The 25,579-nt window shown below is 35.8% G+C and overlaps 1 protein-coding gene across 2 annotated transcripts; it reads left to right on the top strand.

Annotated features, from left to right (window-relative positions):
* The first annotated feature begins 2,909 nt into the window (after positions 1 to 2,909).
* Positions 2,910 to 25,271, top strand: LOC128239429 (mucin-19-like). Of its 2 annotated transcripts, XM_052956053.1 has the most exons (6): positions 2,912 to 3,063; positions 6,442 to 9,895; positions 17,894 to 18,496; positions 21,457 to 21,529; positions 22,083 to 22,264; positions 23,366 to 25,271. In XM_052956053.1, exons 1-6 carry the CDS (start codon positions 3,024 to 3,026, stop codon positions 23,403 to 23,405), a joined length of 4,392 nt encoding a protein of 1,463 aa, XP_052812013.1. In that variant the 5' UTR covers positions 2,912 to 3,023; the 3' UTR covers positions 23,406 to 25,271. The 2 variants fall into 2 exon arrangements, with proteins under 2 accessions (XP_052812014.1, XP_052812013.1); XM_052956054.1 differs by lacking the exons at positions 22,083 to 22,264; positions 23,366 to 25,271 and adding an exon at positions 21,686 to 22,065 and having other exon boundaries at positions 2,910 to 3,063.
* The last annotated feature ends 308 nt before the right edge of the window (positions 25,272 to 25,579 follow it).

The following is a 25,579-nucleotide window of genomic DNA, read 5'->3' as shown; positions in this document are numbered from 1 at the left end:
TATACCGAAAAGTTCCAAATAAGGCTGCATAGTACCTTTAATATACCCAGGAGCAGTAGCAATCGGATAATACGAAATACGTTAAATTGATGGTTTAAAGATACCCATCAGAAAACTCCTTCTTGTTTCAATGTCGGTTATTAAGGGTCACCAAATAAAAGATTAAAGAGGACCAATTTCTTAATATCATATAAACATGATAAAAACAACATATGAAAGAAGATATATTTTCCCCATCTGACTCACAGGGGAGGGAGATAGAGATAAATTGCAAAACTAAGCCCGTTTGTATAATTTTCTACTATACATATCCATTGAAGTAAAAAAAAAAAATATGTAGCGCGAATGTGGATTCTGCACTGTCACAAAAGTTGGACTTGTAGCATTTTATGTGCGCTAATTTGACGGGTGTTTACCAAAAACTAATGCTGATACACCTATATGAACATTGAAAGCTGATAGTCATAACTGTGTGGAGGAACATCATAACTTATGGCTGTCATCCTAGGAGGCAGTGGCAGTCAGAGATGGTGATACTGTCACCTATGGCTGTCATACGTAATGTACGGCCATTCGCTTTAATAAAGAAAATAATAAGTGTTGTTTTTTTTCATTTGCTAAAAGCTTTGCTTTTACCGTCACGATTAATGCTACGATTGACCACGTGTGATGCTTGAAAGATCGTGATTTCATTGTACTAGTATTTCAAATTCAATGAGTTTTTGTTGTGCCTTCTTTTCATTCCGACGTCTGTATTTAATCTTTTTTATATTAAAGAGATACACCATTTACTAATAGTGCGCTAAATACAAAAATGGTTAAATCATGTCAATGTCACATTAGCCTATATAGTCACAAAATAGGGCTATAACTTAAACCCGGACCACTGTACCATTGTCCCGTAGTAACCACATACTCATTTTACGTTTAAGACGGACTACTTCATATATTTATTTCATGGTTTGTAAATTGCACGTTTTTTACGGATTTTTTTTATTACGAAATAAAGTGTAGCAAATGATTAGGAGCGTTAAAACTAAGATACTACAAACGGTTGGAACCCTTCTACAAGTGTTGATATATGCTCAAATATTGTCCACGATTTTGAAAAACGATTCAGCAAAAGGCTGAATCGTGATTGACAGTATCACGTAATGCTATCAATGTATTCAATAAAGGTTAAAGTCTTTTTTTTCTTCATCGTAGTACAGCCATGTGTTTATACTTAAATGGTAAATTTTGCTGCATTTTCGGTGGCAAAGAGTAAAATAATTGTAATGTTAGTGTTTAAGTTTAATCATATTGTATTGTTCATTTGTGTTAGCATCAAGAAATACAAATTAAACAACAAATGGGTTCTGCAACAAGTTATAAAAACATAAGTTTCAGCCCGTCACAGAATAATACAAGTGTTTACAGTTGAATTGATTAAAACCATGAGCGAGTCCATTCTAAGATGTTATTATGTTAAATGCCGTTTGGTTTGAATTAATTTGTTAGTAAACACATTTTCTTTTCACAATAAACCATTAATTAAGTTTAAGTAAGTGCTTTTATAGCCGAGCATTGCCTGCCGTTCACCTGTCCATTGTGACTAGTCTTACTCATGCCGTACTCATTCTGTTCTCATGCTGTACACGAAAGGTATAAAATGGATTAAACTTCTATAACATACATTACATTTGCATGTTCTATATTTATATATGAATATTTAAACATACCTCACTGGCTCCGGATCTTCAAACTCAATCATTTTTTTTTTCATTTTTTTTTTTTAAAAATAAAAAAAATATCTTATAATTCCCACCTAAATATTATAAAACCAAAAATGTGGGAAAAAATGATTTTCTTTTATGACTATGCATTTTGTAGTGTTTATTATATTAACCATCGGCCACGGTAGAGTTTGTATGCTCCATTTAAAGGCATGGCTCCTTTCATTCAAATTTACTATTGTGTTCCAAAATGAAAATATAATTTCTATAAATTCTGACAAAATAAAAAAGAACACCCAGACATTTGTTGTTTTTTTCCCATAAATTACGAAACATTTGCACAATATATATACGTATATAGAACGACGTCAAAACGTTCATAAGAGTTATTGACGTCATATTCCAAAATCTAAACAGTGTGAAGCTTTCAAATTGCCTATCTCAAATAGTTCTAATATTTTGTATTCGAAATGTCCGAATAATAAGAGATTGGGGATTGTTTGAGTGTACATATTTGACATGCGTTTTGTATCGATAAGTCATTATCACGGCTTTTCATACAGAACATATGTATAAACATATGTCAATGCTTTTTATAGGTCTGACATTTTGTAATTATTTGACCTTTATGTACATTAATTACGTCTGTTGTTTTTGTTGTTGTGTTTGTGTTATTGCTGTTGTTTGTGTTATTGTTTTTGTTTGTGTTGTTGTTGTTGATGTTTGTGTTGTTGTTGTTGTTGTTGTTGATGTTGTTGTTGTTGTTGTTGTTGTTGTTGTTTGTGTTATTGTTGTTGTTTGTGTTGTTATTGTTTGTTTGTTTGTTTATGTTGTTGTTGTTTTTGTGTGTTGTTATTGTTGTTGTTTGTGTTGTTGTTGTTTGTGCTGTTATTGTTGTTGCTTTTGTTGTCCCTATCATTGTTGTGACTGTTATTGACGTTGTTGTTGCTGTTGTTGCATTATACTACATTAGTGATGCTATTGTTGTCCCTGTTATTGTTGATACTGTTATTGTTGGTGTTGTTGTAGTTGCTGTTGTTGTTTTTGTCGTTGCATCATACTATGCACATGACTGATGCGGTATACATTTCTCATCGACATAATCTCCAAAAGCCCCACCACTGACACACTATATCGTGAACGTTGTTCACGTTAAACGTGTAATTGTACCGAGGCGTGACGTTAGCACCGGTGCCCGTCACTTTACGTCTTTCGTCGTTCCGCGCACCTATCAACGTTACACTGTCCGTCAGAAATAGTCGCTTGTCAAGTTACCTCTGCACGCACACACAGGACTAATAACTAATTATGGATAAAATATATTTTCTGTTACTCTTAGTAATTGCAGGTAAACATTTTTCATTTATTTTTGACAAATACCACACTGTCGTATTTAATTTATAATACGTGCTTTATAAATATACTTTTAAAAATCTGATAGCAGCAAATCATAGAAAACAATGCCGATTTTAAGGTCGAATTCTGATTGAAAACCAATCTTTTTTAGTCGTAGAAACGTCACCGTATGAATAATGCATACACGTTTTCCTAGTACATGTTTTAATAGAATAGTTAAATATGTTACCATTCTATTTGAATGGGACTTCTTTCGCGATTGTGCGTTTCAAATATAAAAATAAAAAGTAAGAAAATAAAAGTATACATTTATTGATATCATGCAGTTGAGAAATACCAAATGTTATGGGGAAATTTCTTTGTCATGATATTGTTATTCTTATCAAGAATACTTATTTTAATGGGACTACTTTTGCGTTTTTGTTTTTCAAATATTCAAATGATAACGAAGAAATTAAATGTATAACTGAAATCATGAAGTTGAGAAATGCTAAATGTTTATATGGCAAAATATCGTTGCCATGAGTTTGCCATTCAAACCACGAATTTGTGTTGCCCGTGTATTTTGAACCTTTAACTCTATAAATAATAAATTTGTTTAAATAACAACAGATTTGTTTATTTTTAAATATTTCATGATGGAATTAGATAAACGATGTAAAATTCCGTCAATTTAAGATGTTTGGCGACCTCATGTTATTTAAGTATTATTTGAAAGGGGTTTAAGGAGTACAGAAACAATAAGAAACAATGTTACATATTTTTTATTACGAAAACTCGTTTAATTTTGGCTTTGAAAAATTAGGTCATTTTGCGTCCAATTTCAATTTGTAAAAAAGAACACAAATAGAAACTGCAATTGTTTTATCTATAATTCCCAAAGGTGACTGTCACATATATAATGCTTGGACACAAAATGTGGCCCTTCCGTCCTTTGATATTGTTTTAAAAAATAATATAATTACATTTCAATATAATTCTTAGAGTTTTACCTAATACGTATACTGATACTTTTTTAATTAAAATTCTAAGAATTGAATTGAAATGTCATATTGTTTACTTTTAAAACATAATCAAAGGACGGAAGGGCCACATTTTAGTTACCAACTTTTATATATGGGACGATCACCTTTGCAGTGTGTGCATACCACGTGATAAATTGCGTCATAAATGCTACGTCAGAAGGCAATATTTTGCTTCGAATGAAGACTTTAAACAAAGATAACTTCACTGTTTCTTCACCATTTTAATTTTTAAATGAAACTTAGCACTGTCTATGCCGCTTACGGAGCACTGCCTTCGGTCTTTTACCAGAGTTTGATTGAGAGTTTAGTTTCTTAAAACACTTCGACAAACCTTTTCACAAAAAGGCCGTCTTACGGAGCACTTTCAAAACATTATTTTGGAAACAGGTTTGTGGAAGTGTTTGATGAAACTAATCACCATATCAAACTTCGGTAAGAAAACGCAGGCGGGGCTCTTTAAGCGGCATAGACTGCCCTTTGTTTTATTTAAATGGTGAAGTAAAAGTTATCTTTGATTGAAGTCTTCATTTTAAGCAAAATGTTGCCTTCCGACGTAGCATAAATGAAGCAATTTATCAAGTGGTATACACACACTGCTTTGATAATCTTGCTGTGTTTTTTCGATCATTAAGCATGTAAACATGTTAGTCATGAGTAAGCAATAACCTGTCATATAATACAAAACTCATGATGGGTCACCAGGTATCACGATTTACATAATCACCAATGCTTTATTGCAATGAGATATCGGATACCTTAAAAAACTCACTTGTTATGAAACGTTTTAAAGTGTTACATAAACCTTTCTGAATTGAATTGAATTTATCGCAATGCATGTATACAACGTATTTTATAAGTTTGAGATTTTAATTTGTTTTAATCAATCTGTTAAAAACTTTTTGAGATATGCAATTTTAAAGCAACACAGTCTTCTAAAAGTTGGTTAGACGACGCCATAAACGTTTTTGAAATAATTTGACGTCATTACCCATGCAGGTTAATGTGCGTAGAGTTCCGAATTCGGTGTCCTAACCGGACACTAAAAACATTCGATTTTTAAGACAACAATGATTTTTACGCTACATGTATTTATGCCATCGTAACAACTTGGCCATCCCCGGCAAACTCCGGCATAGTCAAGTCTGTTGTATAATGGCCGAGGTGTTCCGATTGGTTTCACAGATCATTCGGAACTCCTCGGCCATTTTTATCGAAAAAAACCTCGGATGTATTTGGACGGTAAACATACTCAAAAAGTGGCATGTTTAAGTCCGCTGCAAGTAGATCGCGTAGTAATTTTATTTAGCAGTTAAACTTTATGACTTTACCCGTGGGGAATCTAAATGATTTTTGCAATAATTCACTTCACTGGCAATCAATTTAAACTAAGATCATTAAATACAACTCTAAAACAATACATTTAATTAACGATATAATTCAAAATTGTACGAACTACTTCAACTGATGTACCGACGTACATCCGAGGTTGTTTTCGATAAAAATGGCCGAGGAGCTCCGAATGATCACAGAATGGACCATTACGGTCTTGTTTTTGAGTGTGGGTCTAACCTCAACAAATATAACATTATTACTATCTTAATATGTACATTGAAGTATAAAATAATTATTCAAATATATTTGTATTCCGATCATCCGTAGCCTTTCTTTTTTCTTTCGCTAATTAAAAAATCGACTAATTTATGAATATGCAAAACGTAATAAAGCAGGTTTTAATTATCAACCATGTTCTTTCATTGACAGAAACGCTGAACAAAGCCTCTTATGTTTTAACAAAATTATAAAATCCAAATCAATTATTCAGTTATTCACTTTTACGACAATATTGGCAAGAATGTACATTATGATAAGTAACTCTTATCAAATAGTTATCTGAGCGTTCAGTTTTGAATTTCCTTCGTTTTAAAAGAGACAGGTATTTTAATTTAACTGTTTAATGTAGTTAAAACATGGCTGAATCTGTCACATTTTTCTATATATAAATTCCACATAAACGTTTTCTGACAGATTAATATGCCGCTGTAGTCACGCCAAATATATCCGAATTTTATCACTCATAATTTGTCTCGCTGCAGAAACTTGAAACATTAAAACCCACACATTTTCGACCATGTACGATGCCCCTTGACAAAGACTGTTCATACAAGTCTAGTTTAGATGTTAATGCAGCTACATTTGACAGTTTTCGCTGCAAAGCTAGTTTATATTAAGGTACTTTATCCAGAACATTTTGATATGCGAACGAACATGCTAATACGAATGTAAATGCTGTAATATTTTAAAGATATCTAGTTCCTCATCCTTATGTGATTAAATTTATATTATAGTGTACTTCCATCCGTCAGTGCGCGCACAGGAGCGCCCGCGGACGGTGACTCGACGCGGCAAGCGGCCACCTGGCATGCCTTTCTCAATCCGTCGCGGAGCCGGTCGTCCCCCGCCGCCACCTCAGCCGCTATATGGACCGAATACGCGAAGAAACCCGTTCGCTGATTTCGCCCAAGTAGACAACGGGTACCTGCCCGCGCAATACCATCCTCCCATACTCACACGTGGGAATGAAGGCAGTGATATTCCAAAATCCCGGAAGTGGAAACCCACTGAACCCCCAACTGTTCCTCCAACTCCACCGCCCACTAAACCTCCTACTACTACCACTACAACAACAACAACAACAACAACAACAACAACACCACCAACAACCACGACAACAACAACAACGACAACACCTGCGCCTACCAAGCCGCCATCGATACCAATCAGAACACATACACGTAAATGGCAGCCGAATAACCAACCAGCTTATAGGCCACGTGATCCATATGAAACAAGGTTTGCATCAAATAATATTCCAACCACAACAAAGAAGCCATTACCTGTTGTTTCTATATACGACGAATACGGTGCACCTGTGCCCCAACCAGACCCACAGCCTACGATCCAATCCGCGCAGAAAGCTCAACTGCCTTCGGGCATACAATACCCACAACCAGTTCCCGCTCAGACTCAGGCCCCTGTCCCAGCCTTCAATGTACCATCACAGTCCTTCCGGCCGCCACCACCGCCCCCACTTCCTGAAACCCAGAGTCAGACCGCGTACCAAGTCTCTTCCGGTCAGGTTTCCTATTCGGTATCTGGTGGCGTCCCCGTTACATCCAACAACGTTGCTTCTTCCGCCAATCAGTATCAGTCGGGGCTTCCGGCGTCGTCCCAGGGTGCCCTTTCTTCCGCAAATCAATATCAAGCGGGTCCTTCTGCGTCCTCTCAGGGTGGGTCTAAACAACTAGCCTTTCTGCAGGATTTTAAAGAGCAGTTGGATTTATTTGCAAAGCAGCTTGGCGTCCTACCTTCGAGCAGTGGTAAAACAAAGGACATATCGGCTGGACAATCAAACCCATCCACGTACCAAGCTGGCCAGAACATTATTAGCGCTGATCGTCCGTCGTCTGTAAATGCATATCCCCAACAAAGTGTTCCACAGAATCAATGGCAATCGCAGCAGGCAAACCCTGCTTCTACACAAGTAACACAAGGCCAAGAGTACCCACTTCCGGCAAGGAATGACATTCAATACAGGACAAATACCCAACAGGTCGCTCAGAATCCAAATGACAATCGGTACATGGCGAAACCGAAGATTTCCGATATTCCATATGTTGTGGGACAAACAGAATCAAGTGCATCTATAGAATACAACCAATACAACCAACCAGGGAATGCCAATAGACAAGGCTCAAACCCATCTCGTAAGGACCCCGTTTTGTATAAGCCATCTGATGGAAACGATGTTCGCAGTGGCCCTGGTGCTTCGCAGGGCTGGCCCTTGGCTCAAGGACAAACTTCTTACATAGGACAGGTGCCAGTACCAGTGTTGAATGGCACTGTCAAAGAATATAGTTACGCGAGTGGTTCTTTAAGTAAGTCTAGAACACCTGACAGAAGTGTTTCTGGCAGTGAATATGCTAGCAAGCCTTCTTCGTACACGAATCGTTACGATCCATCTGCAATAGAAAGTAACAGTCGACCCACACAATACGACCGTGAACAAGTTGATAGCACCGTTCAGGAAAGTGTCTTAAACAATTATAATCAAAACAATGGGAATTTAAGACAAGATAGTGAACGTTTGGCACGATTACAAGCTAGAAAACAATATGATCAGTTGTCGACAACACACAACGCTAAACGACCGACAGCTGATAAAGCCGGCTGGGGGACCGTTGGAAAAGGGAATGAAAAAGGTTTGGGGCTTCCAGCTTATAGTAATTCACGAGCTGGTGTTAATATGTATCCTGATCAACCAGGAAGGACTCCATCCTTATCTTCTAGTGGTGCCAGACAAAATGTTGATAAAAGCCTCGTAAATGAGTACGGTTCTTGGAGAGAGGACCCCAGAGTTGGTTACAAATCTTCAAATGTAGGCAGTGCTGGTCGGGACTTATTCACGCAATACGCCGATGGACTTGATGCTTCGAAGGCATCTGCTAAAAGCAATACGTTTGGATCACCAAATGTAAACAAGCGGACTGGGAACAGGGATGATTTTGTAAGGTCAGAAAGCCGCTTGCTTAATGCTCAAAAAAGCTCGGACATGTACGCGATGGAAAATGGAATACCCTCGAAGGGCTCGCAAAAAGAGGGCCCATCCGTTGTGTACGATGATCAGTACAACAGAAATAACTTCGCAAGTGCACAAACCAAAGGCAATACTAGAGAAGGTCGCATTGATGTGTCTGAATCCAATAGGAGGCGAAACCGCGGAGAATATCCATCAGGTCAGCCTGAAGAGCCATCTATGGCTTACGTTGACAACGGAAGCAGGCACTCATTATCCAAACCTACATCTCAGTCATCTAGTGTTAAATCCCAAACCGCTACACACGATGGTAAGAGGACATTAACTCGTGATGAAATTATAGCCCTTCTTAAACGCCGCGGTCTTATGGTCGGGGATAATACGCCAACCACGGCCAGTCCTTCAACAAAGAAATCGCCGGGTTCAAGAGGAACTATAGGCCAGGAAACATACCGGTCAGATGTGTATTCTGCCCAGTCCGAAGGATCGTATGACAGAAAATCATCGCCGAAGTTTTCTTCAGCGTTCGACAGAGGTCTCCCGGATCCGAGATCAGGTAACGGACGCAGCGACGTGTCCCTTCCAGATTCGAAATACGGCGGTATTGATTACTCAAATACAGCAATTTCCGGTGGTCAATATGGAATGGACTCACCAGACAGCCCGAAAACCAATGGTCGCGTTGACAATTCTTTCGGCAACGTTCGAAGCCAGACAGGCAGGGACATCCCGGATGCTCTCAAATCAAATGGTCGGAATGAAATCGGGTCTGGTGGAAACGGCAGGGATAAACCGGAGTCACGGGGCGCAAACAGCCGCGGTGAATATTCGCCCAATGAGTTTGCAAGGCAATCGTCAGAAGGCTCATCATCCCAATATGGTTTGTTAGGACCGAGTTTCAATAAAGGTGAACGAATACACACAAACGTCGCAGCTAGAACTAAACCGAAGGTGACCTTCGAGGAACCAAGTGCGATGTCCGACCAGAAACGTCGAGGTTCCCCCTCCAAAGGAATTGCTTCAAGTGTAGACGTCAACGAATATGCTTCAAGTTCAAAAGCAAATGAGTATGGGAACAGCGATGTGTCCGCACCTGTGGGAAGCCTGCTTGGTGGTTCCGGCGGCCCGATACAGGAACGCTGCCCCGTCACCCCAGTCTGTGGCACGGACGGCTTCACATACATGTCCGAATGCTTCCTTTGGAAGTGAGTATCATTTATATTATGGGTTATACTAATTGTCACGTTTGTTTATACTAATTTATTCTAGCTATATTGTAATCACAGCTCATATCTAAATGACCCTCGACTCTCGCAAGCCTACGTTATCTTTTATATGAGGGGCCATGCTAATGCCTCGGGTGAGAATCGAACCCACGACCTCCTCAGTGGGACACACAACCATTAAGACATGTGGATAATAATTATTACTTATTATTAAGAGTATGCTGTATATTATTTCAAATTTATATATCAGTTAACCAACAATGCTGTTTTATATGTTGGATCTAGGATGTCGTCGTAAGTTACAGAAAATAACAAAACCAGGCAGAAAATAACAAACCGAAACAGAAAATAATACACAGAAATTAACAAAATGAGGTGAAAAATAACTAAATGAAATACTGAATAACAAAATGAGACGGAAAATGACAAACTAAGACGGAAAATAACGAAATTAAACGGAAAATAACGAAATAAGACAGAAAATAACGAAATAAGACGGAAAATAACAAAACGAGATGGAAAATAACGAGGAAGCAAATAACAAAATCAGATACAAAAATAATAAAACGAAATAGAAAATAACAAAACATGACATATATACTCTTTAATTTGATTAAGTTAAACCGTCACTGCAGGTGTAAAATTGTTCTAACGACTTACTTTTTCTTAGCACGATCATAATGCATTTTTGCAACGAAAAGACAGTTCGAACAACAGTAAGTTCTTCAAATAGCGTCATTTAAGGCTTCGATTTGATAGGCTGGTCGATGTAAAACCAAAACAAATTGTACATGTGTAGATCCTTTGCCTGTGTATGAGCCCATATTGTTACGTAAACTAATATGCTCAATTACTGACACGGACACTCGGCTTTCTGTGATTTGTGAAGTCGATTGAAAGGGTATATATTTTGCACTTGATTCGAATCATTCGGAACTCCTCGGCCATTTTTATCGAATACAACCTCGAATGTATTTGGACGGTTTACATACTCAAAAAGCGCTACGTTTAAGTCCGCTGCAAGCAGATCGCGTAGTAAATTTAATTAGCAGTTAAAATTTATGACTAAACTCTTGGGAATCTTAATTATGTTTGCAATTATACACTTCACTGACAATCAATTTAAACTAAGATCAATAAATACAACTCTAAAACACTACATTTAATTAATTATATAATTCAAAACTTTACGAACTACTTCAACTGATGTACCGGCATACATCCGAGGTTGTTTTCGATAAAAATGGCCGAGGAGCTCCGAATGGATACGAATTTCGGCGGAGTAATAGCCACAATCACGCAATGCATCAAAACATTCAAATGCTAAGTTCATTTGCAAACAGTAGTTACGGCAAATTCAATGTTAAAATTAGAAAGACTATAATATTAGACAAAACAGTGAGACTAGTGTCCTGTAATTCCTATTATTTAGGATATACAATGTTATTCATGGCGAGTTCCTAGTAGAACGTTGTCCCGTGAACTATGTTTTCAAAGATAAGTGTAGGGACACAGGGAGAAGATTTAGCCTTTAGCGTTTATTTTAAAGTCTTCAAGAAAATGGTGAAATCTTGAGAACTTTTCTTTTGGGCAACATGTAAAATAATTTGTCAGATTTTCCATCGTTTTGTGGTAAACGTAACTTGAAATTGGATTTTAGTACGTCTATTCTGCAGAACACAAATGTGTCAAATTTCTAAATTTCACTTAATACAATGTACACTTTGTTCTGCTTTATGAATACCGATGCGGACGTGCTTTATGCATACGTACAAAACGTCCGGAAATAACATGTTTACGATTAATATTCTCAAAATCCAAATGCTAATTTAACGGACTATTTATGGCTTAATATGAAAAGAATGACAGAAAAACATAAAAGTATGATGTCACATGCTGTTAAGTATGTGAAATATATAAAGTTATGCATCACAGTCGCTCAGTTTATGTTGAGAGTTATTGCGTTTTTACCAAATATCTTAAATCTGATTTATTTATATTTCGATTTTTATTTTCGGCGTTCAATATTTCTGAATTCTTTCCCGCTCAATTTGCATAAATGTCTCATTTTTTCCACTATCTGTCCACCTTATCTAAACGACATTTTGGGGGAAAATAACGAAATGCCAGCGACTAAATTGGTTAATTTTTCAATACAATATCGTTGATTGGCAACTAAGGGACATTTCCCCGCCACCGAGTTTTGTAATAGACAATCGCCGGTGACTGGACATCGGCAACGTATAAGTCAATAATGGAATGACGCTTGCAATACTGAAGTAACCATCTCAATGTTTATCAGGACTTACTACAGTTTCACAGAAGCCTCAAGTAATTTAGTCAGTGATGGAATGTCCACAGTTCGCATCCATCCATCATTTCTTGACACCGGCTGGTCAATTTTGCGTGAGCCTTCCCATACCACATTATGAAATTTATGGCTAAATAAAACCGTTGTTTAGCGTGTTCTACATGAACATTTATTGATAATTACAATGACTTGACATTGTAATTAACGAACACGTACTCACGTATTGAAAGTATCAATGAATATCCCTATTATTTTTGTTTCGAATTGGTGATGAATAACGCCATTACTCATAAGTATTAAATATGCTTGTGAAAAATAGTTCTTGGTATATAATAAATAACATTGGTGACACCGCCTTAAAGCGAAAATTAATGACAAATAAGATAAATTTGTTTAAAATCATTGGTAACAAAATCGCTAGTGAAATATATTTATTGGTAAACAATGAATAACAGACTATTGGTGACACTGCCTTAAAGCGAATAGTGTCGAAAAAAGATAAATTTGTTTAAAATCATAAACCTTTGAATATCTATTACTTTCCCTGCCATGAGGACTCATTCCGTTAGAATCACGAGGTACATACAACCTTTTACGGTAAACCTCCTCTAGCATGCCGTGGCAGATGTAATATTATTAGTTTTTTCTTTGTTATTTTTATATTTTAAAACTAATATTGCTTGTAGATGCACTTCGAATTGTTTGAAAATATTATACATTTGCCTGAATAGTTCAATATCGAACCATATGATTCTTTAAACAATCCATGTAATGCGTGATACGTTTGCAAGTTACATTTGTTGTACATTTGTACACTTAGCACATATATACATGTGATGTAAGGTATAACAAGACGAATGTTGATGCTAGGCATCAAAGACGCGGCTGAATGGGTTTTATTGAATAAAATACGTGAAAAATATCGATACCCAATTGGCTCAATTAAGTCATGTGACAATATATACAATTGTTAACATTCCGAATAAACACGGACATAGCCGAACTATGACGGTTTAATTAACTTTCTAGATCGTAGTTACTCGGTCGTCTCCGGCATGCGTAAATTATTTAGACTGGTACCTTGCATTATCAGTTATCACCGATTAAAATTATTGGTGTCGGGTCGATCCGGCCGAGATATCATTTCGGCCTGATCCTTTTCGGCCTACTTTTATTCATTAATGTTTGTTTTAAATCGTGTGAATTACGCTTTAAACTTTCATTTTATATCACTTAAATTTCAAATAGTCAATCGTGTTATGTCGTGTTTTATGTTGCTTGTTTGTGATTTTGTGTTCTATGTCTTTGGCGTTTGCCCATTGCCACTAAACCGGGTTTATGTTTAAACTTTTTGCTACTGAGCATGTTTCTGTAGCTTTTTGCATAGATATTAAGGCACTTATATTTGTTACCAAATGCATTATTTAAACTATTATTCACAATATGCCCGTAAATTCTCACATGCTTATTTACTACCACAGCGTGTATATCAATCGTTTTCACAGAAAGTAAATTTCTAAAATAACGAACTCGTATGACCGGCGACCAGTCAATACAAAAACGCAGAGAATAACTTTTTTTAATTTCCTGTTTTAAACATTAGGCTTATTCGTTTTATATGACGTTTTGGAAGTTTTACACGCATCAAAACGGTTGTTGACGACACATTTTAAGTAAAGTTGAATAAGAGTTGATATCATTAACAAATCTTCTTTTTTTCATAACTAAAATTTATCCATACACACTTCCCCATTGACAATTGCAAACACGTATTCCTATTAAAAATACTAATACTTTAATAATGAAGATGTAGGTTGATAAATAACTTTCGGACATATAAGTGAATACTCCATGGTAATAAAATATGACCCTTAAATAAGACTATAAATTAATGGCTAGATTTTCATCCCAGCCCGACCTCTCTTTTTCCGTCGCCCTTAAATGTTATTGACTTAAATACAAATGTTAAACTAGGGGCTGTTATCGAGTATCGGTCCGGTACTTTCCGGGAAAGGCGTTAACTCATACCTACGGTGTCGATTTATAACATTCACATACCAAAAAAAAGAGGAGAATTGTTACGATCATGTTCGTTGTTCGTCTAGAAACACATGTATATGGTCTTTCATACAATAAGAGAGAGCATAAACACATATTGAACGGTGAAACAGTCATCTAAGAAAAAAAGATGTAAGATATGATTAATTCTTAGTCCGGGTTGTCCTATGATTATGTTAGATATATGACAGAATAGAACAATTATTTACCAGAAGATCATAGACCCAAGTGGCTTTCTGTCATACAAAATGGCGACAAGTACAGAACATATAAGCATGCTCATTCATATATATGCAATTTCATACACTACAGACAGTATATGATAATAAGAAATCAAATATTAAACTTTTTAGTTGTTTATTTTTTTCAAAACATTTTAGTACAAAATAACAAAGACAGATACTAAGAAGAAAACAAGTTTAACCGGAACATTGATAGTGCTCAGACCTGGTACTACTTTGATTATTCAAATTCGCACTCGGAACTCCTCCGCCATGTTGAAATTCGTTGACGGACATCCAATCAAAATACAGCGTAGAGATACATTACGTCATTAACCCCTGTATTCGTCCTGAAGATGCAATTTGATCGTGTGACTACTACGAACTATGGCACAAGTGCCCCAGTCCAAAAACTCGTCGGAAACAGCGGATTTATTGGATCCCTTAAGTCTTGGTTGAGTGGTTGCTACTGGTCTTCCTCGGCCAAGGGTTTATCTGTATCGGTTAGGGACCACTTCTTCGCCCGATCCAGTTATTCGCCCGACTTGTACTTTTTATCCATTGTTTAGCAATTCCAGTATGACAGTTTTTCATGAAAATGAAAGTTTGTGTTCAAATGGAACTTCAAAACAGGAGAACTGATATTTTGCTCTGAAAATGATAAATTCAGCAGCAATATTGAAATTGCACCAGGTTGTCCGTTACAGATTATCGTTTTTCATCACCCGACAAAATAGAAATACTTCACCGAAAATGTAATTTAAACAAAGCAACATGTACAATCTTTAACAAAATAGAAATAAATTAAATACATTCTGGTAAGACATCAACATTGTTTAAAGCTGCACTCTCGCAGATTTACCGTTTTTACAACTTTTTTTATATTTTGTCTTGGTAAGAGCAAATTTTTGTGTAAATATCTGCAAACCAATGATAAAAGGTTGCTGACAAAAATCAGATCGTAGTTTTTCTTATATCAGTTCGAAAATTAAAGTTTTATGGCTTAAACAAACGGCTTAAGAAAAATGCATAAAACGACAAAGACAATTTTTTTTTGTCAAAACGGTGAATCTGTGAGAGTGCAGCTTTAAGATGATTTTCATAATTATTACCATTTCCTAAAACTGGCAAATTGTTGGTACAGAAAACTGTCACATCAATGCATTTTACTTGAGGAAATATTTCTTGTAAGACGTCAACATTGTTTTAGATGTTTTTCATAATTATTACAATTTCCTTAAATGGGCGAATTATTGGTACAGCAAACTGTCATATCAAATGCATTTTACTGATTATGTGGCATGTGCACTTGTCCTTAAATTAAGCATACATTAAATACCTTAAAACACTATGTTTTTATTCCGAACACCTCGGCCATTTTCCATCGAAAACAACATCGGATGTATACCGGTAGATCAGCAAAAGTAGTTCGTAAAATAGTATTCATTCATTGCCAGTGTAGTGTTCTATTGCATATATAATTAAAATTCCCGATAAAAAATTTTTTTTGACTTGGTATACATTATGAAATATTCTCTCTTGAAAGAGTTTTGTGGCTTGTAAAGGAAATATTATTTCAGATCAACAAGATAAAAACTACCTTTTGTTTTATGAAATCATAGTTAAGTAAGATATTTTGCTAAATGAAATAACATAATTAAGTGAGTTACGCTAATTTTTCTGAGAAATTGGACCTGTGTGATAGTTCAAAGTACATGTGCACTTTGTTCCAAAAACTTAAATAACTAAGAAATCTTAAAGTAACACTCGCCGAATGGGCCCTGCACTAGAGCGAATATAAATAAGCTCTCACACACACATTGTTTATTATAACGAATTGTGGCAACATCGAAACAGAAACTTTTACCATTTAAATGATTATGTTTGTTTACGGGATGTGGAAACATTCTTTGAACAGAAATGTCAAAAAATGTGACGGGTGTGATAAAGCATACTAAATACATTTAATAATTGTGGCGGATTTTGTCATCGCTGCAACAAAATGTGTCAAGATTCAAATATTTGTGTTTAAGGGGGCGAGGAAGCATGAAGAAAAGTTTCTTTTTTTGTGGTCGGTAGTTGGGTTATAAGAAGCATTTAGGGGGTGTAATACAGTACGCTCTTTACTTTTAATTTTGTTCTTGAATATAAATGTATATTCGGGTCATCGTATAAATGCATACTTGTAACTGTTACACGAACAATTAGAAAATACACTGGCATAAATGTGTCATGTCAAACTATGCCGAACACTAAGTAATATCACATCATTGATGCTGTCATAAAGCACAAAACAGTTTGAAAATGTCCCTGGAAAAATACTTATTGAATATCTTATTTAGTTTGAAGTTATTATATATGTCTGTGCAACATATTATGGCAAAAAAATTGAAGCGCTATATGTTACCATACCAGAAACTTGTTTACAACTTTAAGACAATTATTTTCTAAAACGGTTTGTACAATATTTTATCTTCTAATGAAAAAAACAACAGGACATGATGGCGTTACGTCAATAACATTTTAACCTACCTTCTCCGTATCTTACATAAACCACAGGCATTAACAGGCTTATAAGTAGTTTATTTCAAACACCTTAAATTAGATTTGATTAATGAAAAATGGTTTATTGTAATTATCAGTAAGATAAGTTTAAGTTTAAAAACTCAGAACGAAGCAAATATAAAGCGAATTATAGAAAAAACCCGAAAGTAGTGAGCTTAGCTCAATCTTATTTATAAAGAAGTTTCGAGAAATTGGGGTCGTCTCAGAGTTACATCTTACGGTATCTGGCCCACAATTATGTGAATTTTAAGTGCCTGGTGCCCCCATATATTTTTTGTATCTTTTGAACGGGTTTTATTTGCAGGAAAATAAATTGTAAGAAAGAGAAAAAAAATAATAAAAACAGACCAGTGCCTTGGCATTAAAATATTGCAGGTTATTTCACGTGCGATTTTAGTTGATTTACAGAGCAAAGACACAAACCATAATAACCATATGTTTTATTAAGTTTTACTAATGAGCAAATGCATGACATTTAAAATTTAAATTTCTCATACGTCATAGCCGTATACAGTAATGAGCAACATAAAAAGACAATTTTTAAGATCAGATAAAAATAGCAGTTTTTTAAGCTATTTACATGCATTCAACGCATTGAACCATCTTTTTAATGTAATATTACAGTTTTTTCTCACTGCTTGTTGACTGCAAATTATTTCCACGTTACATACATTATAGATTGGAACGTATATTGCTCGACCTTCGTCAATAGTCAAAGCACTGGCGGCACTCTGAGACGTAAATGATCAATGAAACAAAATGCTTAGTCTTCATGATACTTGCACGAATTTTAAGATTTTAACCCATATTCCTCTGTTTCAGCGGTATCAAAAAGGACTGTGAAGGATTCTGCCCGTGCCGTTCAAAGTCGGCTACGGCCGCTTCATCTGCAGCCTCCAAACCATCAGTTATCGCCGCCGCAGCAATTGTCACCACAAAGCCTACTCCTGTCTACAAACCAAAACCAGTACCAACACATGGTTCTAAAGTTTACAACCCCGAGTTCCAGCTGCCGGTTCAGGCGCCCGCATCGACAGTACGCGCGTATCCTAACGCAGCTTCTGTTGGTGCTGTTCCAGATATAAATACTGTTGTACAACCCGTTCCACAGTATATCCCTCCAGTGGCCCCACAATTAAACGTTGACAGTGTGGCTTCCAGTAAAGCATATGGCCCGTCGCCAACAGTTGTTCAATCTTCGAACAATGTTGCATTTGATGCAGTGGTCGCCGTTGATAAGAGTGTAGTACAGGGACCGCCGCCGGCCCGTGTCCAGGCTCTCCAAGCCCGACAAGTAGCAATGGCGGCCCGGGGAGCTCCACCGCCCAACAAACCACCACCTGACTGCAAGTGTCCACCCATCTACCGTCCAGTATGCGGCGTCCGAGGCGCCACCTATGATAACGACTGTTACAGACGTTGCAGGTAAGATTTGATGCTTTAGCTGCTTTTTAACGTGATCGCAATCGTAACTTATTTTACCGCTTGCTGGAAATGGATTCGCTGCATATATGGTGCAACAAGTACATAAATTCCCGTAACTGCTGCATTCAAACTCCTTTAAAATGCATGTTGCGACTATGTGCATTGTAAGCCCAGATTGCTTTGCGGTGTGTTATTGTATGTGCCTCTTTTATGTACTCAAGATAGCTCAGTTCTGTCTTATAATACATGAACCATATACATGTGTTTTGCTTTTCTATGTCAGCTATGTTGATATATGTGTACGTTTTACAGTTTTGAAGAGTTAGCTTGTAAGAATGAATGCCCGTGTACACCGGAAAGCAACACTAAAATTCGCCCCACCACCCTAGTCCCTACTGAAAGTAGAACACCTTCAACAACAACAACAACAACATCGCAGCCAATCCAAGTAAAATCTCAGACGGGAACATTCACTATAATGAAACAAGCAGGTACTAAATCGATTGACGTGCATAACGTACTTCCAGAATCCAACTTGAATAACGTGCCTTTAAGCAATTCCACACAAAGAAAAACTCTGATGAAACAGTTTCTACAAGCCTTTTCCGATACACTTACTATGGTCAAAACGAAGCTAACGCCCGGATCAACCCAGGGTACCGGTGATTCCTCGAAAATTCATTCGCCAGCAGTGAGTTCTTGGTCAGAGCAAAGCAAGCTAAATGGCGTGGCAGTGTCAGGTCCGATTACACACACCGCGCAAACAGAGCAAATTAAAAATGCAAACTGGCCGGTAAATGGTGATCTGCCCGGTGAACCTCGTTCAGTCAAGGAGCAATCGATTAGAAAGATCACATCGACGCGAAATCAAGAGTCAGCAAATGACATTGCAGGCACCGATGACTATGGAGACCTTGGCACACGAGTCTTAAAGGTTTCTGGTGCTCACAGTGTTAGACATATTGGAAATGAAAAGATTATCAGCTCAAACGCTAAACAAACAAAATTCAATGTTCAACAGAACAGCCATCCTAAGAATACAGACAGAAATATAAACCACTCAATGTTAAACATGATGGGACGAGTTGGACTTGCACCAAGTGAGAGGATACAAACAGCCAATCAGGTTGTCAACGACGCGGCGCAGTGTAGGTGCCAAGCAATTCAAGACCCGGTATGTGGGACCGATGGAATGACTTATGATAGTCCCTGCTTTATTGAGTGCTTGTAAGTCAATTTGACATCTTTTTTCCCCTTTGCTTCTGTGTATGTCTTTTAAAACTGTATTTATACTGATATCTATAGCAGAAACCCGGCCTAGACCCTATAGACGCGTAGCTTAATTCTGTTTATTTCATTTTAACAACAACAAGCGTGCATTTATATATGTGTAATAATACTTTAACAGCCTTATTGCTAATGACTTTCGCTTTTGATGTTAACATGCAAATACGTACACACGTATTTGCTTAAACATCGGTGTTTGCATATACCTCAAGTCTGTTTGCATTTGTGCTTTGCTAGAGGGGGCAAGGTTGGTTTGGCTTGCAAAGGAATGTGTCCATGTATCCAAGACAACGCTATACCTTATAACGCAATCCCCTTATACTGCGAGGAAACGTGTGGCTCTGAGTGGGCACCTGTTTGCTCCGTGCAGAATCATACATTCAAAAATGATTGTCTCCGGAAATGCAGGTATATATTAATATGTTTTGGTGACAGTTTATATCCGTCACACTTTCCATTTAGGCCAGTGGGTTGACAATTCAATGTTTTAATATACTGCAGTTCTATTCATTACTCATTTAAATATAATATTGTCTTTTTTGGAGCTTTATTGAACATTATTTGTATGCAAATGGATTTTATTTTACATATAACGGAAACTTATTATTTATAATTCAATTGTGAAAGTCATTAATGTCTTCTGTCACATTTTAAAGGATAATGAAGCAAGATTTATTAGTTAAATCGTTGTTAAAAAAATTCATTAAAGTACTTCACGTGAACTTATTAAGATTGATCAAATACATTGGACAATATTATACTTGTTTCGTAGGACAGGCCAAATGTCACAATGTGAATGACACTGGTAAAAACGATCAAAAATGCCTTTGTCGAGACAGCTTCCGTGTTAGACTCCGCATTTTAAATTGGGTTTAAGTTTCAACGCGGGTTTGTTTCATTATAATTGAATTCGTCTGGGTTTTTTTAATAAATTATAACTATTCATAGAGCAATATGCCAAAAATGTTTGTCATTCCAAGATAGTTAGTTGATATTTTATTCTTTATATTTTTTTGTTTCTTTGCTTTATTTTCTATGTCGTTCATAATTACATAGAAAAAAAGATACTTTGATAAAATATAGTTTTATTCACATAAATCGTATTTAAATCGCAAATTTAGCTTTTTAAATGCATATCCTTTATATGAACGGATACATTCTGTACAAACCTGAATTGTAATAAGACTTCCGCATTCAATTTAATTTTGTCATTGTACAACAAGTAGGCATTCTTTGGTCGGATCTGTTTTACATATTGATAACGAATAAAAATGTGCTGACTTCTTTTAAGATGTCTTTTCACGCCCTTATTTGTACCTGTTTGCAACTGTTGTTTTAAAGAATGCGTATGAAGTAAGAAAACTTAAATACTTGGTTTAACTACATTGTATTTTTTTAAACCGATAAAAACAATAACAACAACAACTGATAACTATTAAAAACAAGTAAAACAAGAACGCAAAAAGCAAGAATATGTCTCTATGTGGTTTCCATAACATAAATTTCAGAAGATAAAAATACAACATAAAAGAATCTTTGTTTGAAGTCGGATATCTGTTAACAAGAAACATTAGCTCAATGAGCTATTTCTTGAAGATAGTATGTTTATTCTGTGTACCATAAAATAAGCAAAATTGTATATTTTGTGAAATATTGTTGCATTCGTGTTTCAGTAACGAGAGAAAGGCGTGTAACGGTGAATGTCCGTGTACTGGCCAACCACATTCATTAGGCCACAATCTCAAGGTGATTTCAGTGCTTTGATTTTTACGAAAATTAAATTTGATGATTTTTGTTTTGAAAATGAGTTTATTTTCAGACTTAACTATCGTAATATATACGATTTATTCTTATAAATAGACCTTATTCAAATCTTGATTATTATTTTATTTTTATTTTTAGGGACCTGCGCAAGGAAAATAATGAACGCACAAATATAGTTACTAACATTTTAACATTGTAACATTTCCATGTTGTACCATGTCAATATATATTGAATGTTTATGTATATATTAACTGAGAAGCATCCATTAATTCATACGAGTTGAATTTGCAGGTCATAAGTACTGTAACTTTGCCCTACGAGTTTGCTCATAGAAAAATAGAATGACTAATACATGTATCTTAACTCTTTCTCAGGGATATACCATTTGTAGATAACAAAAAGTATTACATTAATACTGTATTAATATATTAATGAACGTAAAAACACAAATACGGCGCCGGGATCAGCGCATCACGGTCAAAATACGTGACCTGTTCACATGTACGTTCGCTTTCTATGTCCGGTGGACGACAGGCGGAGGTGGCAGTTCCCGCCTCGGAGCCGATAACTTCCGGAGACGGTTACCACAATCAAAACCTAAACCATGAGCGTAGCTACCAGCCGGCGCTCACGTGCGAATGCACGCGCCATGACATCGATCCCGTGTGCACGACGGATGGACAGACGGAGTGGTTTGGCTGTTTAGCCATCTGCCTGTAAGTCAAACTAATTTGAATTTTCAAAGCATGGTCATAATATCATAATCACAAGCTTTGATATTGTAGGATGATTCCATTTTAATGCTAACAGGTTGATATTCAGTTTATTCTTTAATTCACATGGTATGTAACTTAGTATCAGGGGCGGTTCCAAGGTTTGACGATCGAGGGGGCGTACCTTAGGGGGGGGGGGTAGGGCCTTTTGACTTGCGCCCTCGCGTAGAACCGAAAATTATTGTGATATAAGTTTTTGCAGGGTTGGGGATGGAAGTTAACATTTTGTAGTCCGCAATTGTGCATTTTGGGTGTACTAAATACTTTTGTTCCCTTATGTTATAATCAAAAGTGAACTTGAAGTTTAACGGGTGCGCTCCGCACCCTGGATCTGCTAGTTGATACTTATGCTTTTAAATTCTAACGAGTTTTCAAAGGAAGCGATTAGATACGACTAAATTTTGCGATTTAGATAAATACACTGTGTGACATGTTAATTCTCGAACTTGCTTTAGATTTGTTGACATATATTCGATGCTCGTTCATTGACGAACTGTTAACTTACACAAACATTTTCTTACGGTATACATTTCTTCCAAACAGATATTAATTCAAGCACCATAATTGACATTAAAACAAATTCAAATTCCATGTTACAGTCATAGCACCGAGTCGACATTCATTTCCGTCACATTTTTGTTTTAGCATAAATATATGTTATTCGGATCTGTTTAATAGTTATCATAAAATAGATAATAATAAACATTGGAACGATTTAACATTTTTTTTAAAGTTGTTAACTTTAAAATGTGAAATATTTTATTCAGTGATCATCCAACAATATAGGTTAAATAGTACAAGTACGGCTAAAACAGTTGCCTGAGATCTTGTTAAGAAGACCGTGTTAAATAAAGATTTAATTTAACAACAATGCGGTTAACAATGTCAGTGAAGTTAACAAAAGTCTAAATAGTCGGGCAATTATAAAATGTTTATCATTATTATTAAAAAAATACTGGGACCAATTACATTTTTTCAATCCCTCTCCCAGAAAAGCGTTGTTTTTTTCTTATTATGTCCTAAACTAGTTGTTCTATTTTTCAGCGGTAAGACGGTAGCGTGTTCGTCTGAATGTCCCTGTTAGGACGGAAGCTATGGCAGGTGTCCATTTTTAACGCGGCCAGTAAAGGTGCCCATTGGAGCGTTCTGCTGATTTATCGATTTTTTTTTTAATTTTAAGCAGGGCATGAATTATTTTGATTGTGAAACAGTTGATTTGTATACTTGATACGTTAATTATTGTATTTTCTAATTTATTATTTTTGTATTACTCCTGCCTTTATATGAATTTAAATGCAAACAATTACAATTTGTTTTGACTTATTGTGTGTAGCTATTGTATCAACATTTCATACGGTAGGTCTGATTGGTTGTATATTTTGTTTCTACCAAATGTGCCAACGTATCTCCTGTACATGTATATGGTGTATACGAGACTTAAAGGGACTAGACACCAGATTGACCCCAAATCGGCAAATACAGTATTCCCTCAAAACAAACTTAATATTGTCGATAGTAGGCGGTCGATAATAAATCACTTTACACGATTCAAAGAATATTTAGTCGCTGTCTCAGCTGAGTTAACTCGTTCAAAAATAGTGCATAATTGTTTCTCTTACTGGGATTTACGTGGTAGACAAACCCAGTTTAATTCGATTTGTAAATTTACACAAAAACTGCGAAAGATACATGTTTTGTAAGCGATGTGATACATCAGTAGGTCAGATTCAATGCGTTGTACACAACGCTTTCAATTTTATGTAAGTTATTGACAATTTTCTTTTTTCTCTTGCGATTGTATCTGGTGTCTAGTCCCTTTAATGTGACGAAAGTGTCTTCCTCATTTGCTGTGTATTATCTGAATGGTTATGAATTACGGTATCATACAGAACACACACATGACTTTGAGGATTTATAATAAACAAAATAAAAATTTAATTTTATAAGCAAATTAATAATATGTAAGTCAACGTTATTGGAACCTTACGCAGGCATAGTTTGTCTTATTGCGTATTTCAATATTTTTTCATGATGTATTTTCATTTTTCTCATTGTTCTTTTATGTACAAACGTTGATTTTTTTCCAAATAATCTGTAGACTATATATTGAACCCAACCTATTTTATTGCATTTTTATAACATTTATGTTGACAAATTTAGCCTTGACAAATTAATTAAGATTGAGCGAAGGTATTGACATTATTATTATCGTTCTTTCTCGCCTGGCCACAATATACATGGTACCATATAAATTACAAACCAATAGGAACGTTTATTTAATTACGCACGTGGGCGTTATATATTTTAAGACTTTATATATTGCATGATTGATGTTGAGGCACCATGGTTACTGTACATAGATGCTATTTTCGCTCAGGCGCCAATTTTCCAAAACGTCTTATAGCAAAATCTTTATAAAAGCACACTAGTTTTGTAATGGTATTCATTGTGTTATTTTCTCATGTTAATAGTCATATGACTTTTAGAAACATAAATATCATTCGGATACATATAATTATTGTAACATTAAAAATAGGATGTTTTAATATATATATGGAAATATTAAGTGTAAGTCAGTAATTTAGCTAAATGAAATATGATTCTTTATCGGGTCTAGCTTAAGATCCTTTCAGGGGTGTTATTCAATATGCACCTTCAATCAATCTTATGGTCATACATCATTGACTTCTTTTACTGTATTGGTCGGTTATTTATATCGAGCAATCCGATTAGCTACATCGTTGATACCACCAAGATCATTTTTTTGCTGAATGCTCTCTGTCTTTGAGGTTTATTTTGATATAATTGAATTGCCTCTCCTCCAAATAACTTTAACGCGTCTGTAAGTTGCTGTAGTTAAATGCTTTACAATTGCATTACAGTCCTGTACGGCCATTTGCAAATACATTTAATTTATAATCTTCCTTATTATTGTTGAAATAAACTGTAAAATAAATTGTTTAATTTCTTATTTTTTCCGAATTGCTAGTATTTTTGAATGACCCATTAAATAAGAAAAACCTGTATTAACGAATATCTATATTTAAAGAACTCAGTATAATCTGAAACTATCGAGACTATATTTCATGATGTGATTTTCAAACAACACTCTCGGAACTTTTTCCTTATGATGTCGCCAAATGTATTATGGAATCAGTTTGAGGTACCCAATGTGCAAAACGAAATCCATTTAAATTTCAATGCCTCCCAATGCTTAATTTAATCGACGTCGAGACGACTATATGGTTTTTCTCACAT

The sequence above is a fragment of the Mya arenaria genome, chromosome 6 (genome assembly GCF_026914265.1).
Source record: "Mya arenaria isolate MELC-2E11 chromosome 6, ASM2691426v1".
Classification (NCBI taxonomy): Eukaryota; Metazoa; Mollusca; class Bivalvia; order Myida; family Myidae; genus Mya; species Mya arenaria.
Note: the sequence above shows the minus strand (reverse complement) of the source record. Positions and strands in the feature narration are given on the sequence as shown.

What these genes read in the sequence shown, in the direction of transcription:
- LOC128239429 (XM_052956053.1), top strand. Translation starts at nt 3,024, where the DNA reads ATGGATAAAATATATTTTCTGTTACTCTTAGTAATTGCAG. An exon ending in TCCGAATGCTTCCTTTGGAA is followed by an intron (nt 9,896 to 17,893) that starts GTGAGTATCATT and finishes CCTCTGTTTCAG; the next exon opens with CGGTATCAAAAAGGACTGTG. An exon ending in GACTGTTACAGACGTTGCAG is followed by an intron (nt 18,497 to 21,456) that starts GTAAGATTTGAT and finishes TTCGTGTTTCAG; the next exon opens with TAACGAGAGAAAGGCGTGTA.